Raw genomic sequence first — 12,244 nt, 5'->3', positions numbered from 1 at the left:
GAAAATGAACTTTAACCCCCAAAACACATTTCAACATTATTGCATTCCTGCCTTAAAAGGAGCAGCTAACATTGTTTTAGTGATTGTTCCATTAACACAGGTGTGGGTGTTGATGAGAATAGGGCTGGCAAACAATCAGTCATGATTAAGTAAGAATGACACCACTGGACACTTTAAAAGGAGACTGGTGCTTGGTATCATTGTTTCTCTTCAGTTAACCATGGTTATCTCTAAAGAAACACGTGCAGCCATCATTGCTCTGCACAAAAATGGCCTAACAGGGAAGAGTATCGCAGCTACAAAGATTGCACCTCAGTCAACAATCTATCGCATCATCAAGAACTTCAAGGAGAGAGCTTCCATTGTTGCCAAAAAGGCTCCAGGGCGCCCAAGAAGGATCAGCAAACGCCAGGACCGTATCTTAAAACTGTTTCAGCTGCGGGATCGAACTACCAGAAGTGCCGAGCTAGCTCAGCAATGGCAGCAGGCTGGTGTGAGTGCTTCTGCACGCACTGTGAGGCGGAGACTCTTTGAGCAAGGGCTGCTTTCAAGGAGGGCAGCAAAGAAGCCACTTCTCTCCAGAAAAAACATCAGGGACCGACTGATATTCTGCAAAAGGTACAGGGAGTGGACTGCTGAGGACTGGGGTAAAGCCATTTTCTCAGATGAATCCTCTTTTCGATTGTTTGGGACATCTGGAAAACAGCTTATTAGGAGAAGCAGAGGTGAGCGCTACCACCAGTCTTGTCTCATGCCAACTGTTAAGCATCCTGAAACGATTCATGTGTGGGGTTGCTTCTCAGCCAAGGGAATCGCACCACTCACAGTCTTGCCTAAAAACACAGCCATGAACAAAGAATGGTACCAGAATGTCCTCCAAGAGCAACTTCACCCCACTGTCCAAGAGTAGTTTGGCGCCCAACAATGCCTTTTCCAGCATGATGGAGCACCTTGCCATAAAGCAAAGGTGATCACTAAATGGCTCATGGAACAAAACATAGAGATTTTGGGTCCATGGCCTGGAAACTCCCTAGATCTTAATCCCATTGAGAACCTGTGGGCAATCATCAAGAGACGGGTGGACAAACAAAAACCAACAAATTCTGGCAAAATGCAAGCATTGCTTATGCAAGAATGGACAGCTATCAGTCAGGATTTGGTCCAGAAGTTAATTGAGAGCATGCCAAGGAGAATTGCAGAGGTCCTGAAGAAGAAGGGTCAACACTGCAAATATTGACTTGCTGCATTAACTCATTCTAACTGTCAATATAACCTTTTGGTACTCATAATATGATTGCAATTATATTTCTGTATGTGATGTAAACATCAGACAAACACAATTAAAAACCAGAGGGCAACAGATCATGTGAAAATATAATTTTGGTGTCATTCTCAAAACTTTTGGCCATGACTGTAGGTATAGTAAAGTAGCCATGCACTATGCAATGAAACCACCGATAGCGCCATCTGGTGGAAAACAACGGAGTTAGCATTTTTATCTCGAAAATAGAACTAGATAGAGAAAAAAAATAAATTACAAAGTTGTAGGGCATCATCAATTCAATAAGAATCGACACCTTGCATACAGAAATTCTATGATTAGAATATGTAAAACTCAAGGCTGCGGACGTGAAGCGATACCTCATGGAGACTTTCATACAAGTCATTGGGTATGGTGGCTGCGTGGAGTGGCCTGCACTCTCACCTGACCTGACCCCATTGGACTTCTTTCTGTGAGGTCACATCAAACAGCAGGTGTATGTGTGACGCCCTGGACTAGCCAGGTAGTCACAGACAGTTCCTTGCACAAACACCAGTCCCCTAAAAAGGTAACAGCAGCCAACCTAAAAATACTGAGTCACCTGTCTCAGGTCTTGTTGACGTTCACACCAGGGGGCGGAGCCTGGCGTTTGGCCTTGCCCACCGAGGAGTTCGGATAGCCTGAGGCGGGAAAACACAGAAGATGAAGTTAGGGAGGAGAGGAGAGTAGTAGTAAAGAGAAAACGTCTGTCAGGGATCTGGGTCGTAGCCCAGACACCCTGTGGCCAGGAGGCAGACAGTGGTTGCCGCCTGCAGGAGCCGGGAAGACGGCTGGTGGAACCGTAAGAGACCGGGACAGGGTAGTGGCCCGCCGGTACCGAACTGGGGAACCAACTGGAAACCGGAGCACCAGGAGGGGTACTCAGACCCACAACGAGGCCCAGAAACCACTGGACCGAGTCAAATTCACGGATTGGGGTCTGGACCTTAGGTTCTTTCCCACCCAAGTCCCGACTGAAGACAACAGCCCAATGAGGGGATAGAAAGCCACCGCTCAGGCAGAGAGATCCCACGGGCCAGCGTCTGCGGGCAAACAGGCTTTCCCGACACACTCACAAAGCCGGGCAGCGGACTCCCGTCGCGGAAGCGCAGGCAGTCAAAATCTACAAACGAGGTGCAGGAGAAAGGCGGGAACCACCAAACCGGGTGGGGGACCAGACGCAGCTGGCTGCGGGCACCGACCACCATCCTTTTGGTTTACCAGAGACTCCGGTGTGTCTGTTATAGTGAGTACAACAGTGCCCTCAGGCCGTGCACCGCACTAACACGCCCGCACCTCGCAACTACCGTGCCCCGGGACGATCACCCCCTGCCCACGGAGGGGTTAACACCAGGCTGCACAACACCGTCCCCGGGAGACTAAGTTTACGGCAGTTGTGGTGTCCACACTCACCACAACCTGTGGGTGGCGTCACGAACTTAAATCCCTAAACACCATGGCCCCGGCCGTGAACCTCCCCACCGAAACCCCTCACATAGCGCCAGCCTCCCTTCAGAGTGACGTGACCCCCGGGTCCGGAGGCGCTCGAGCCACCCACCGACGAGCCCGGATCCGAGCGGCTTGGCTGCCAACCGAGCCCCGGGGCGGTACATATGCGACCTCTTCACCAACATTGCAGGACCTACGACGACGTATCACAGATGCTTGTGCAAACGTGTCACCTACCATATTGCACAATGTGCAGCAAGATACAGTATGCTGTGCAGAGGCCAGATGTGCATTGCAGCTGACGGGGGCCACTTTGAGCATCAAAGTTAAATGAGCGTGACCAGCATTCAGTGTTTTGGGGGGTCATGGGTTTCATATCATAGCATTTCTGTATGCAAGGTGTCGATTCATATTGAATTGATGATGCCCTACAATTTTTTAATTCACTTTTTTTCTCTCTCGTTCAGTTTTTGAGATAAAAATGCTGACTCCGTTGTTTTCCACCAGGTGGCGCTATAGGTGGTTTCATTGCTTAGCGCATGGCTACTTTACTATACTTAGACACCACTTCTATGCCTATAGCTGCCGCCGTTCTCAAGTTAATGGCGGTGGACAGGATATGGGTGGACACACTGTATAGAGGGACTTGCTTTACTCCTGTTCCTCGTTCAGACCTGCATTTAGGATCAGGCATTATTAAGCAGAGTTCTGCATTACTTTAGCACACAGCAGTACATAGATGGCGATCTACGCACCTCCTATGGCCATCTCTTCAGTCATGATAGGAATTGGAAGAGAAGGTTGGAACATCAGTCATGTTTTCTGCTTTATTATGTATTCTACTAACAGTGTTGTGAATGGTACAAGACAGTCGCCTTATCTATTGTTTTCTTTTGCAGTTTCCTTATGACGGCGATTTCTCTCCGGAATATTCTCGTGGGTAAACCTCCCCTGGAGCAGTTGGCAGCAGAAGTGGCCTTTGCCAATATTAAATATGAAGATCCCAGACAGCAGGAAGCCAAGCCGCAAGATCACCCAGACCAAGACCCAGAACATACAGACTTGTGACCGCATCTTACATAACTTTTTTTTTTTATATAGTTTTTAATTGATGAACTATTTTCTATTTTTTTGTACAGAACATCAACCAGAATTATTTTATACAAGAGATATCACACTACAACCATCTTAAAATAAAGAAACTTCTTACTTTACGCAACACTCCTCTTACCAGGAGCTAAAAACAATTATTTGTATTTATTTATTTATTTATTTATTTATTTTTTTACATATCCTTACATTGTCTACAAGGTGCCATCCCATGCTTAAAGGGAAGATGCCTTCAAAAAATTTTTTTTTAATAACTGAAAAATATAAATTAATGTCTTATTTAAATATTATTTGTTTTTAATGGAGCAAAATATGAAAAAAAATTAAAAAGTTTGATATGTTCCACTTTTAAACACAAGGGGGAGCACCTGCTGAAAATCAAGTGTACAACTAGCGTAAAAGTGGGCAGAATCTGCTCTCATGTGTCTGATGTCACGACCCCCCCTCCACTTCTGGGTGTTTCCAAAAGGATAAGGGAAGATGAAATTTAGGATCAGTGTGGAGCCATTTTGATGGGGCCTGCAAAGTGCTCCCCGATATGTCTAAAGTGTCACCAAGGACAGCTGGCTTAGTGCTCCACTGTATGGGGAGATAAGGTATGCACACCAGTGACTATGGAAGGGGAATACATGGAATAGCAGAAACTGCTGTGTGAATACTGACATGAAAAATTCAATAGCTATTTGTTAGAATGAAATGTGAAAAATGGAACCTGCATTACTGCCATGAATATATGAATAAAGAGAAATTTAGCTACTGAATTGATCAATGCAGAAGAGCCCCAACACTACGCCAAAGTATTTCTCTACGTTGGGGTCCCTAGCTTGTGTGTGTCCTCTCATGCAGTTAAAAAACTTACCGTGTATGGGACGCTGAGACCCAGGCTATATATGCGTATACTGTGGATTGGCAATAGGTGTGTATGGGGAGGGTTCACAAACGAAAAACTACTAACATTAAGGAATAACGTTTGGAACTCCATTCTATGTCTGAACTGGGTGCAAAAAACCTAAAAAACATCACTATGGGGAGATAAGGTATGCACACCAGTGACTATGGAAGGGGAATACATGGAATAGCAGAAACTGCTGTGTGAATACTGACATGAAAAATTCAATAGCTATTTGTTAGAATGAAATGTGAAAAATGGAACCTGCATTACTGCCATGAATATATGAATAAAGAGAAATTTAGCTACTGAATTGATCAATGCAGAAGAGCCCCAACACTACGCCAAAGTATTTCTCTACGTTGGGGTCCCTAGCTTGTGTGTGTCCTCTCATGCAGTTAAAAAACTTACCGTGTATGGGACGCTGAGACCCAGGCTATATATGCGTATACTGTGGATTGGCAATAGGTGTGTATGGGGAGGGTTCACAAACGAAAAAACTACTAACATTAAGGAATAACGTTTGGAACTCCATTCTATGTCTGAACTGGGTGCAAAAAACCTAAAAAACATCACTATGGGGAGATAAGGTATGCACACCAGTGACTATGGAAGGGGAATACATGGAATAGCAGAAACTGCTGTGTGAATACTGACATGAAAAATTCAATAGCTATTTGTTAGAATGAAATGTGAAAAATGGAACCTGCATTACTGCCATGAATATATGAATAAAGAGAAATTTAGCTACTGAATTGATCAATGCAGAAGAGCCCCAACACTACGCCAAAGTATTTCTCTACGTTGGGGTCCCTAGCTTGTGTGTGTCCTCTCATGCAGTTAAAAAACTTACCGTGTATGGGACGCTGAGACCCAGGCTATATATGCGTATACTGTGGATTGGCAATAGGTGTGTATGGGGAGGGTTCACAAACGAAAAAACTACTAACATTAAGGAATAACGTTTGGAACTCCATTCTATGTCTGAACTGGGTGCAAAAAACCTAAAAAACATCACTATGGGGAGATAAGGTATGCACACCAGTGACTATGGAAGGGGAATACATGGAATAGCAGAAACTGCTGTGTGAATACTGACATGAATGGAGTTCCAAACGTTATTCCTTAATGTTAGTAGTTTTTTCGTTTGTGAACCCTCCCCATACACACCTATTGCCAATCCACAGTATACGCATATATAGCCTGGGTCTCAGCGTCCCATACACGGTAAGTTTTTTAACTGCATGAGAGGACACACACAAGCTAGGGACCCCAACGTAGAGAAATACTTTGGCGTAGTGTTGGGGCTCTTCTGCATTGATCAATTCAGTAGCTAAATTTCTCTTTATTCATATATTCATGGCAGTAATGCAGGTTCCATTTTTCACATTTCATTCTAACAAATAGCTATTGAATTTTTCATGTCAGTATTCACACAGCAGTTTCTGCTATTCCATGTATTCCCCTTCCATAGTCACTGGTGTGCATACCTTATCTCCCCATAGTGATGTTTTTTAGGTTTTTTGCACCCAGTTCAGACATAGAATGGAGTTCCAAACGTTATTCCTTAATGTTAGTGCTCCACTGTATACTGTGCCCCACTGTATACTATTCCCCATAATATACCGTGCTTCGCAATGTCGTGCCCCATGATATATCGTGCTCCGCAATGCCATGCCCTATGATATACTGTGCTCCGGCAATGCCATGCTCCGCAAGGCCATGCCCCCTGATATTTAGTGCTCTGCAAGGCTGTGCCCCATGAGCTACAGTGCTCCACATGATCTACAGTGCTCCGCAATACCGTGCCCCGCAATACCGTGCCCCATGATCTACAGTGCTCCGCAATACCGTGCCCCGCAATACCGTGCCCCATGATCTACAGTGCTCCGCAATACCGTGCCCCATGATCTACAGTGCTCTATAATACAGAGCTGTGTCAGTGTGTTCAGAGCACAGCAGCATGTGATTTCTCTGCTTTGCTTTGAACACAGCAGCGGGGAGCAGTGATCTGCAGTCAGGCAGTGTACTATAGATGTTAGGCCCCAGTACTCATCCTACCCCAGACCTCCGCTCCCGGCACCTCCTCCTGTGAGCCTGTGTTTCGGCAGCTACTTCTGTCACCACTGAGTACAGTGACAGGAGGAGCTACCGGGGATCGCAGCTAATGTACTCACCTCATTCCCGTACCTCCTCCCGGCATCATCTCCTGTCAGGGTTGAGCCTAGAATGTACGGGCTCCTTATAGATCCTGACTGCAGTCCATATATTCCATTGGTGAGTCTGTTTACAATGTACGGGCTGCAGTCAGGACCTGTAAGCAGCCCGTACATTCTAGTGTCTTCAGTAGTGAATCAGCTAGAATGTACGGGCTCCTTCCAGATACTGACTGCAGCCCGTACATTTTAAGAGACTCCCTAATGATGACACTACAAGACACCTGGAAGGAGCCTGTACATTCTAGGCTCAACCCTCCTGTTAGCCCAGTGTTACCGCTCAACTGGGCACAGAGCGGTCACAGGGGGAAAGTGGAATGCACAGCATATGCTGTGGGCTCCACAAAGATGGCGGCTGTCTCCTCTCAGAGCTGTGATCTAGACAGCCCAGGGGGCGTGTCCAGGTCACAGCAGGAATAGTTACAATGCAGAAGATGGGGTAGGAGCTCGACTATCATCTCTTATGCCGAGGGTCTGCCGTATTTGAGGTAAGAGGTGTGTCGTTAAACACAGCAAGTCCAAGATGGCAGCCCCCAGTGTTTCAGTAAAAATAGAATTAAACAATTTAATTTTGTATTAATAAAAATGGATTTCATAAAGTTAATACAAAAATTAAATAAAAAACGCGGCAGCTTCCCTTTTAAGTTCAAGGCCTCATAACTAACATATAATAACATAACTAACCCTATAAATAACCGAAAAACTGTCCTCAGCTTCTGTAGTGTTGCCTTTCCTATAAGGTCAGCATTGCTATTCTCGGCTGGGCACTTCTGCATTAGTGCATCGTTTGGCCTTACCCTATACAGGCTCTCTTGCTTAGGCCTCATTTGGACAATATATACATTATTCTCTATATTGGGACCATGATACGTGGATGTATGAATTTGGTTTGCGTACAGACAGCGATGAAAACTAGACAATGGTCTCTTGACCTTAACTTGACAGTCTAAGAGGCATACATGAGGCTGTCAAATTTTGGTCAGGAGATCCATAGCCTGTCTGAATGAGGTCTAGAGTAAGGCATCAAATAACGTCTGGAACACCATTCTGAGTTCGAGTCTGAACTGGGTGCAAGAAACCTAAAAAATCTACACTATATGGAGAGAAGGTATGCACACCAGTGACTGTAAGGGGAATATATGAAAAGCAGAAACTGCTGTGTGAATACTGACTTGAAAAATCCAATAGCTATATGTAAGAATGAAAATATGAAAAATGGAACCTGCATTACTGCCATGAACATATGAATAAAGAGAAATTTAGCTATTTCTGCTTCAAACACGCCAATGTGTGCTTCACAGAGGGAGAGCAACGAGCAAAAAATGAACCAGCACGGTGTAACAATCAGCGATTTCACAGCAGGGGCCGGGTCGCTGCTCAGTGTCACACACAGCGAGATCACTGGTACGTCACAAAACCTGTGACTCAGCAGCGATCTCGCTATGTGAGAAGTACCCCTTATTCCTGTGCCCAGCTTGTTCACCAGTACTGCCTCGTATCATTGTGAAAGAACATCATATCTGCTAGTGATTAAGATAACATGCAGCTGCTGATAGATTAACTTTAAAGTACCAAGCATGGTGTGTGGTTTTTGTTTTTTATTGGAGTGGAGCTAAATATATGTCCCCTAGCACTGTACTTGACCTCTGCTGGCTTCACCTTCTATCACCACTATGGTCGGTCTCCAGCGATTTGTGACCTTCCGGATCTCTCTAGCGTTTCATGGACTCCGCCGGAGGTCACAACTCAATACAACTCTGTTGAGCTCATGATATAACTTCTGTCTTCCGGCCTGTCTGAATTTGTGGTCACAAGATGGGGCTGTGGGATTGGAGTAATAACAAAGGTGAAGATGCCAGAGGGTGCGTGTAAGACTCAGAGCAGGAACCTAAGGATCAATTCACACAGGGCATCTTTTGTGCGTTTTTGAGGTCACAAAGATGCAGCAAAATGCGTCTTTGGTCACAGCTCCTGGCTCTACTATGCTGCTGTGCCCCGGGCACTGGACTTGCAATCTTCTACCCTCCGGATTTTGCTGGTGGGACTTTAGTACCCACGCGACCTAGGACTCCGGTGCCCTGTTCTCTGTGCTCAGTCCTGGGGAGAGCTCAGTTGCCACTTCCTTCTCAGAGACAGTCTCCACTGTTCACCCTAGTTTAGTTTCACTTTCCTGAGTCTGGATGTTCCTAACTCCTCAGAATGTATAGAGACGCTTCCCTCAAACTGGATTCTCAAGCTCCCCCTTCTGGTCTGGAGTAGGAAGTGTTGAGTGCTGGTCACCTAGCATGGGAGACCCTCCTTCTTGCTTCCAGGCATAGCATCACCCCCTGTGGGGAGGGCAATGTTACTGTGGCAACCGGATCACTGGGGTGCCACACATGCATTTCCTTCCCCCAGCAAAGTCTGAGATTTCGATTTTGCTGTCCACACTGGGCATCTTTTGTTGGCAGCATCTTGGCTGCGTTTTTCAAGATGCAGCATGTCAATTATTTTGTCCATTTCAACCAGTGTCTATGGAGAGGTTACCTATGCCTACGACACCATCTACCACGTGGCCACACTATCCAGTGAATCATACCTACCACTAATTATATGACTGATCATAGCTGCTGTCAAACATTCTGTCCAATATCTGGTAAGTCAGAACTTCCATTTCCATGATCCACATGACCGATAGCAGCTGTCCAAGCACTCTGTCCACCATCCAGTGAGTCAAACCCACTATCCCCATGATCTACATAGCTGATAGCGGGTCTACTGCTCTGTCCACCATCCAGTGAGTCAGCTCTACCATCTTCCATGAACCTTAGAGTGGATCGCAGTGTCGTTCAAGAGGCGCCGAGTAATCTAATCGTCCCAGACTTTGTCTATTTGTCATTACTTCGCCTTTTCCTTCTTACAAAAATTGGATCACATCTCATCCTTCTCAAGCCACAGCCAAAGTATGAGATCCTCTCAAGGGATGGGTCTGGTTTGTGATCATGAAGGTGGATACCCTCTTTCTGTAAGAATTTGTATCCTTTTCAGTATTAATAGTCGTATTCTATTTTTTTCCCCTCCCAGTGATCTCATCACAGCTCTTTCTGCTCTGCCTCACCCGAACAGTCCATACCAGCATACGGGATCCTTAAGTCTGACCCCCTGCACTTCACAGAGTCTGCAATCGGGCCCAGTTAGTGGTATCGGTAAGGCTGTCTCCTGTCCAGTTTCCTGTGCCAGGCTTTCTTTCAGGGTCTCCTCATCCAGTTGAGAACATTGTTCACATAAAGATCGGATCACATCATGTCCCTTGCATGCTACAGACATGGGATCAAGTATTTCTTCAAGCGGAAACCAGTTTTCAAAGAAGATGAAGCAAGAACCTTTATCCTCTATTTTCTGGGGGGTTTTTTTCCTCTAGTCTTATTCTAATCTCTCCAGATGACTGATCATGATTCTCACGTTCAGCGTGATCTTACTTGGTCAGCCCATACCAAAATGCGCAATTCCTAGCTAGTCTGTCCCTGCGGTTCACAGGGTCAGCCTTTGGACCCACTTGTCTCTATTGATTGTGTCAACCAAGCTATCTATGTGTACCGCCCCGCGGGCTCGGCTGCGACCGCCGAGACGCTCGGATCCGTGCTCGTACTGCGAGTGGTGGCTCGAGCCTCTCACGGACCCGGGGGTCACGTCGCTCTTCAAGGGAGTTGGCGCTACACGCGGGGATTTGGGTGTTTGATTTGGGTTGATAGTTCGTGACGCCACCCACGGGTTGTGGTGATTGTGGACACCACCACTGCGGTGAAGGTATGAGGCTCCCGGGAGCGATGTAATGGCGCAGCTAGGTGTTGACCTCTCCGTGGGTAGGGGGTGTTGGTCCCGGGGCCCGGTAGGCGAGGGCCGTGGTGCAGGGTGAAGTGTTGTGGTGCAGTGCAGTGCCTGATGGCACTGGTGTACTCACTCTGGCACAAGACACTGGAGTCTCTGGTAAACCAAACGGAGTGATGAACGGGGCCCGCAGCCGGCTGCAGCTTCTCCCGGAATCGGTTGGTGGTTCCCGCCTTTCTCCTACACCTCTGTTTGTAAATGTGTGACTCCTATGCCTAGACACCGGTAGTCCGCTCCCTGACTTGTATATGCCAGAGGAGCCGATTTGCCCGCAGACTCTGGCCCTTTGAGTCTCTATGCCTTGGCGGTGGCTTTACCCTGTATGGTTGGGCTGTTGTCTTCTAAAGGGACTTGTGTGGGATAGGTCCTTAAGGCCAGTCCGCAATCAGTGGATTCGACTCGGCCCTGTCGGTTCAGGGCTTTGTACTGGGTCTGAGTACCCTGCCTGGTGCTCTAGTATCCAGTTGGCTCCCCGGTTCGGTTCCAGCGGGCCACTACCCTGTCCCGGTCCCTTACGGTTCCGCCGGTCGTATTTCCGGTCTCCTGCAGGCGGCCACCACCGTCTGCCTCCTTGCCAATGGTGACTGGGCTCCGACCCAGACACCGGAGTAGTCTATGGCAGGCCTGAACACAGGTCTGCCTGTGAACTTGTCTGCTCTGCACTCGTACTTGAACTTGACTCCTTGGGAGCCTGAGCTAGACTGCTCTCTCTGTTTTCCCGCCTTAAGGCCTGTGAACTCCGGTGGGCGGAGCCAACTGCCTGGCTCCGCCCACCCCTGGTGTGGACATCAAACCTGGAGGGTGGTGACAAGGGTTTTAGGTTAGCTAGTGTTACCTAACTGGGAGGGGGTGTGGTGTTGTGTGTGACTACCTGGGACGACCCGAATAGTCCGGGGCGTCACATATGCCTATCCAATTTCCTGCTTCTGGCATCCTTCTAGAGGTTCCTTCAACGAATTGTCAGAGCTTGTGAAGCGGATTGTCCATACGAGAAGGTAGTTCTGGTTTTCTCTCCCTACAGCTGCTGACAATGATCAATAACAGACTAATCTATATCACAGTGGATCTTGTCGGGATAAGCAATTCCGTGTTCAGAGGATCCTTGCTTCCCAGAAGCTGCCTGTTAAGTTCCTCATCAGTGCTGTTTCTTGCCAGTTCTCTCCCATTTGCCTGTAAACTCCATTTGTATGAGAAAGCCTCACTGGTTTATTGTTACTTCTGCGGATTTAGGGTGGAAACACATCTATGCGAGTAAAATCGGTCCGACTGGGCTGAAAAAAACTCGGCTGATTTTAGTTCACGTTAGGTGCGAGTGCAACGCAAGTGCGATGCTATTTCTGAATAAATTAATGATTTTACTAGCGTGTGTAATGCGTATTTTTTACTATGTCATCTGCCATTCAGCGCTACTAC

The 12,244-nt window shown here is 46.9% G+C and overlaps 1 protein-coding gene across 1 annotated transcript in view; it reads left to right on the top strand.

The window, feature by feature from the left end:
- GGCX (gamma-glutamyl carboxylase) overlaps positions 1–3,996 on the top strand; it is a 74,925-nt gene extending 70,929 nt beyond the window's left edge. Inside the window, exon 15 of the mRNA XM_075346230.1 lies at positions 3,649–3,996. Within this exon, the coding sequence (XP_075202345.1) occupies positions 3,649–3,817 (169 nt within the window). The 3' untranslated portion in view covers positions 3,818–3,996. The remainder of the gene's footprint in view (positions 1–3,648) is intronic.
- The last annotated feature ends 8,248 nt before the right edge of the window (positions 3,997–12,244 follow it).

The sequence above is a fragment of the Anomaloglossus baeobatrachus genome, chromosome 4 (assembly GCF_048569485.1).
Source record: "Anomaloglossus baeobatrachus isolate aAnoBae1 chromosome 4, aAnoBae1.hap1, whole genome shotgun sequence".
Lineage (NCBI taxonomy): Eukaryota > Metazoa > Chordata > Amphibia > Anura > Aromobatidae > Anomaloglossus > Anomaloglossus baeobatrachus.
This window is presented reverse-complemented; position numbering and strand designations above follow the sequence as displayed.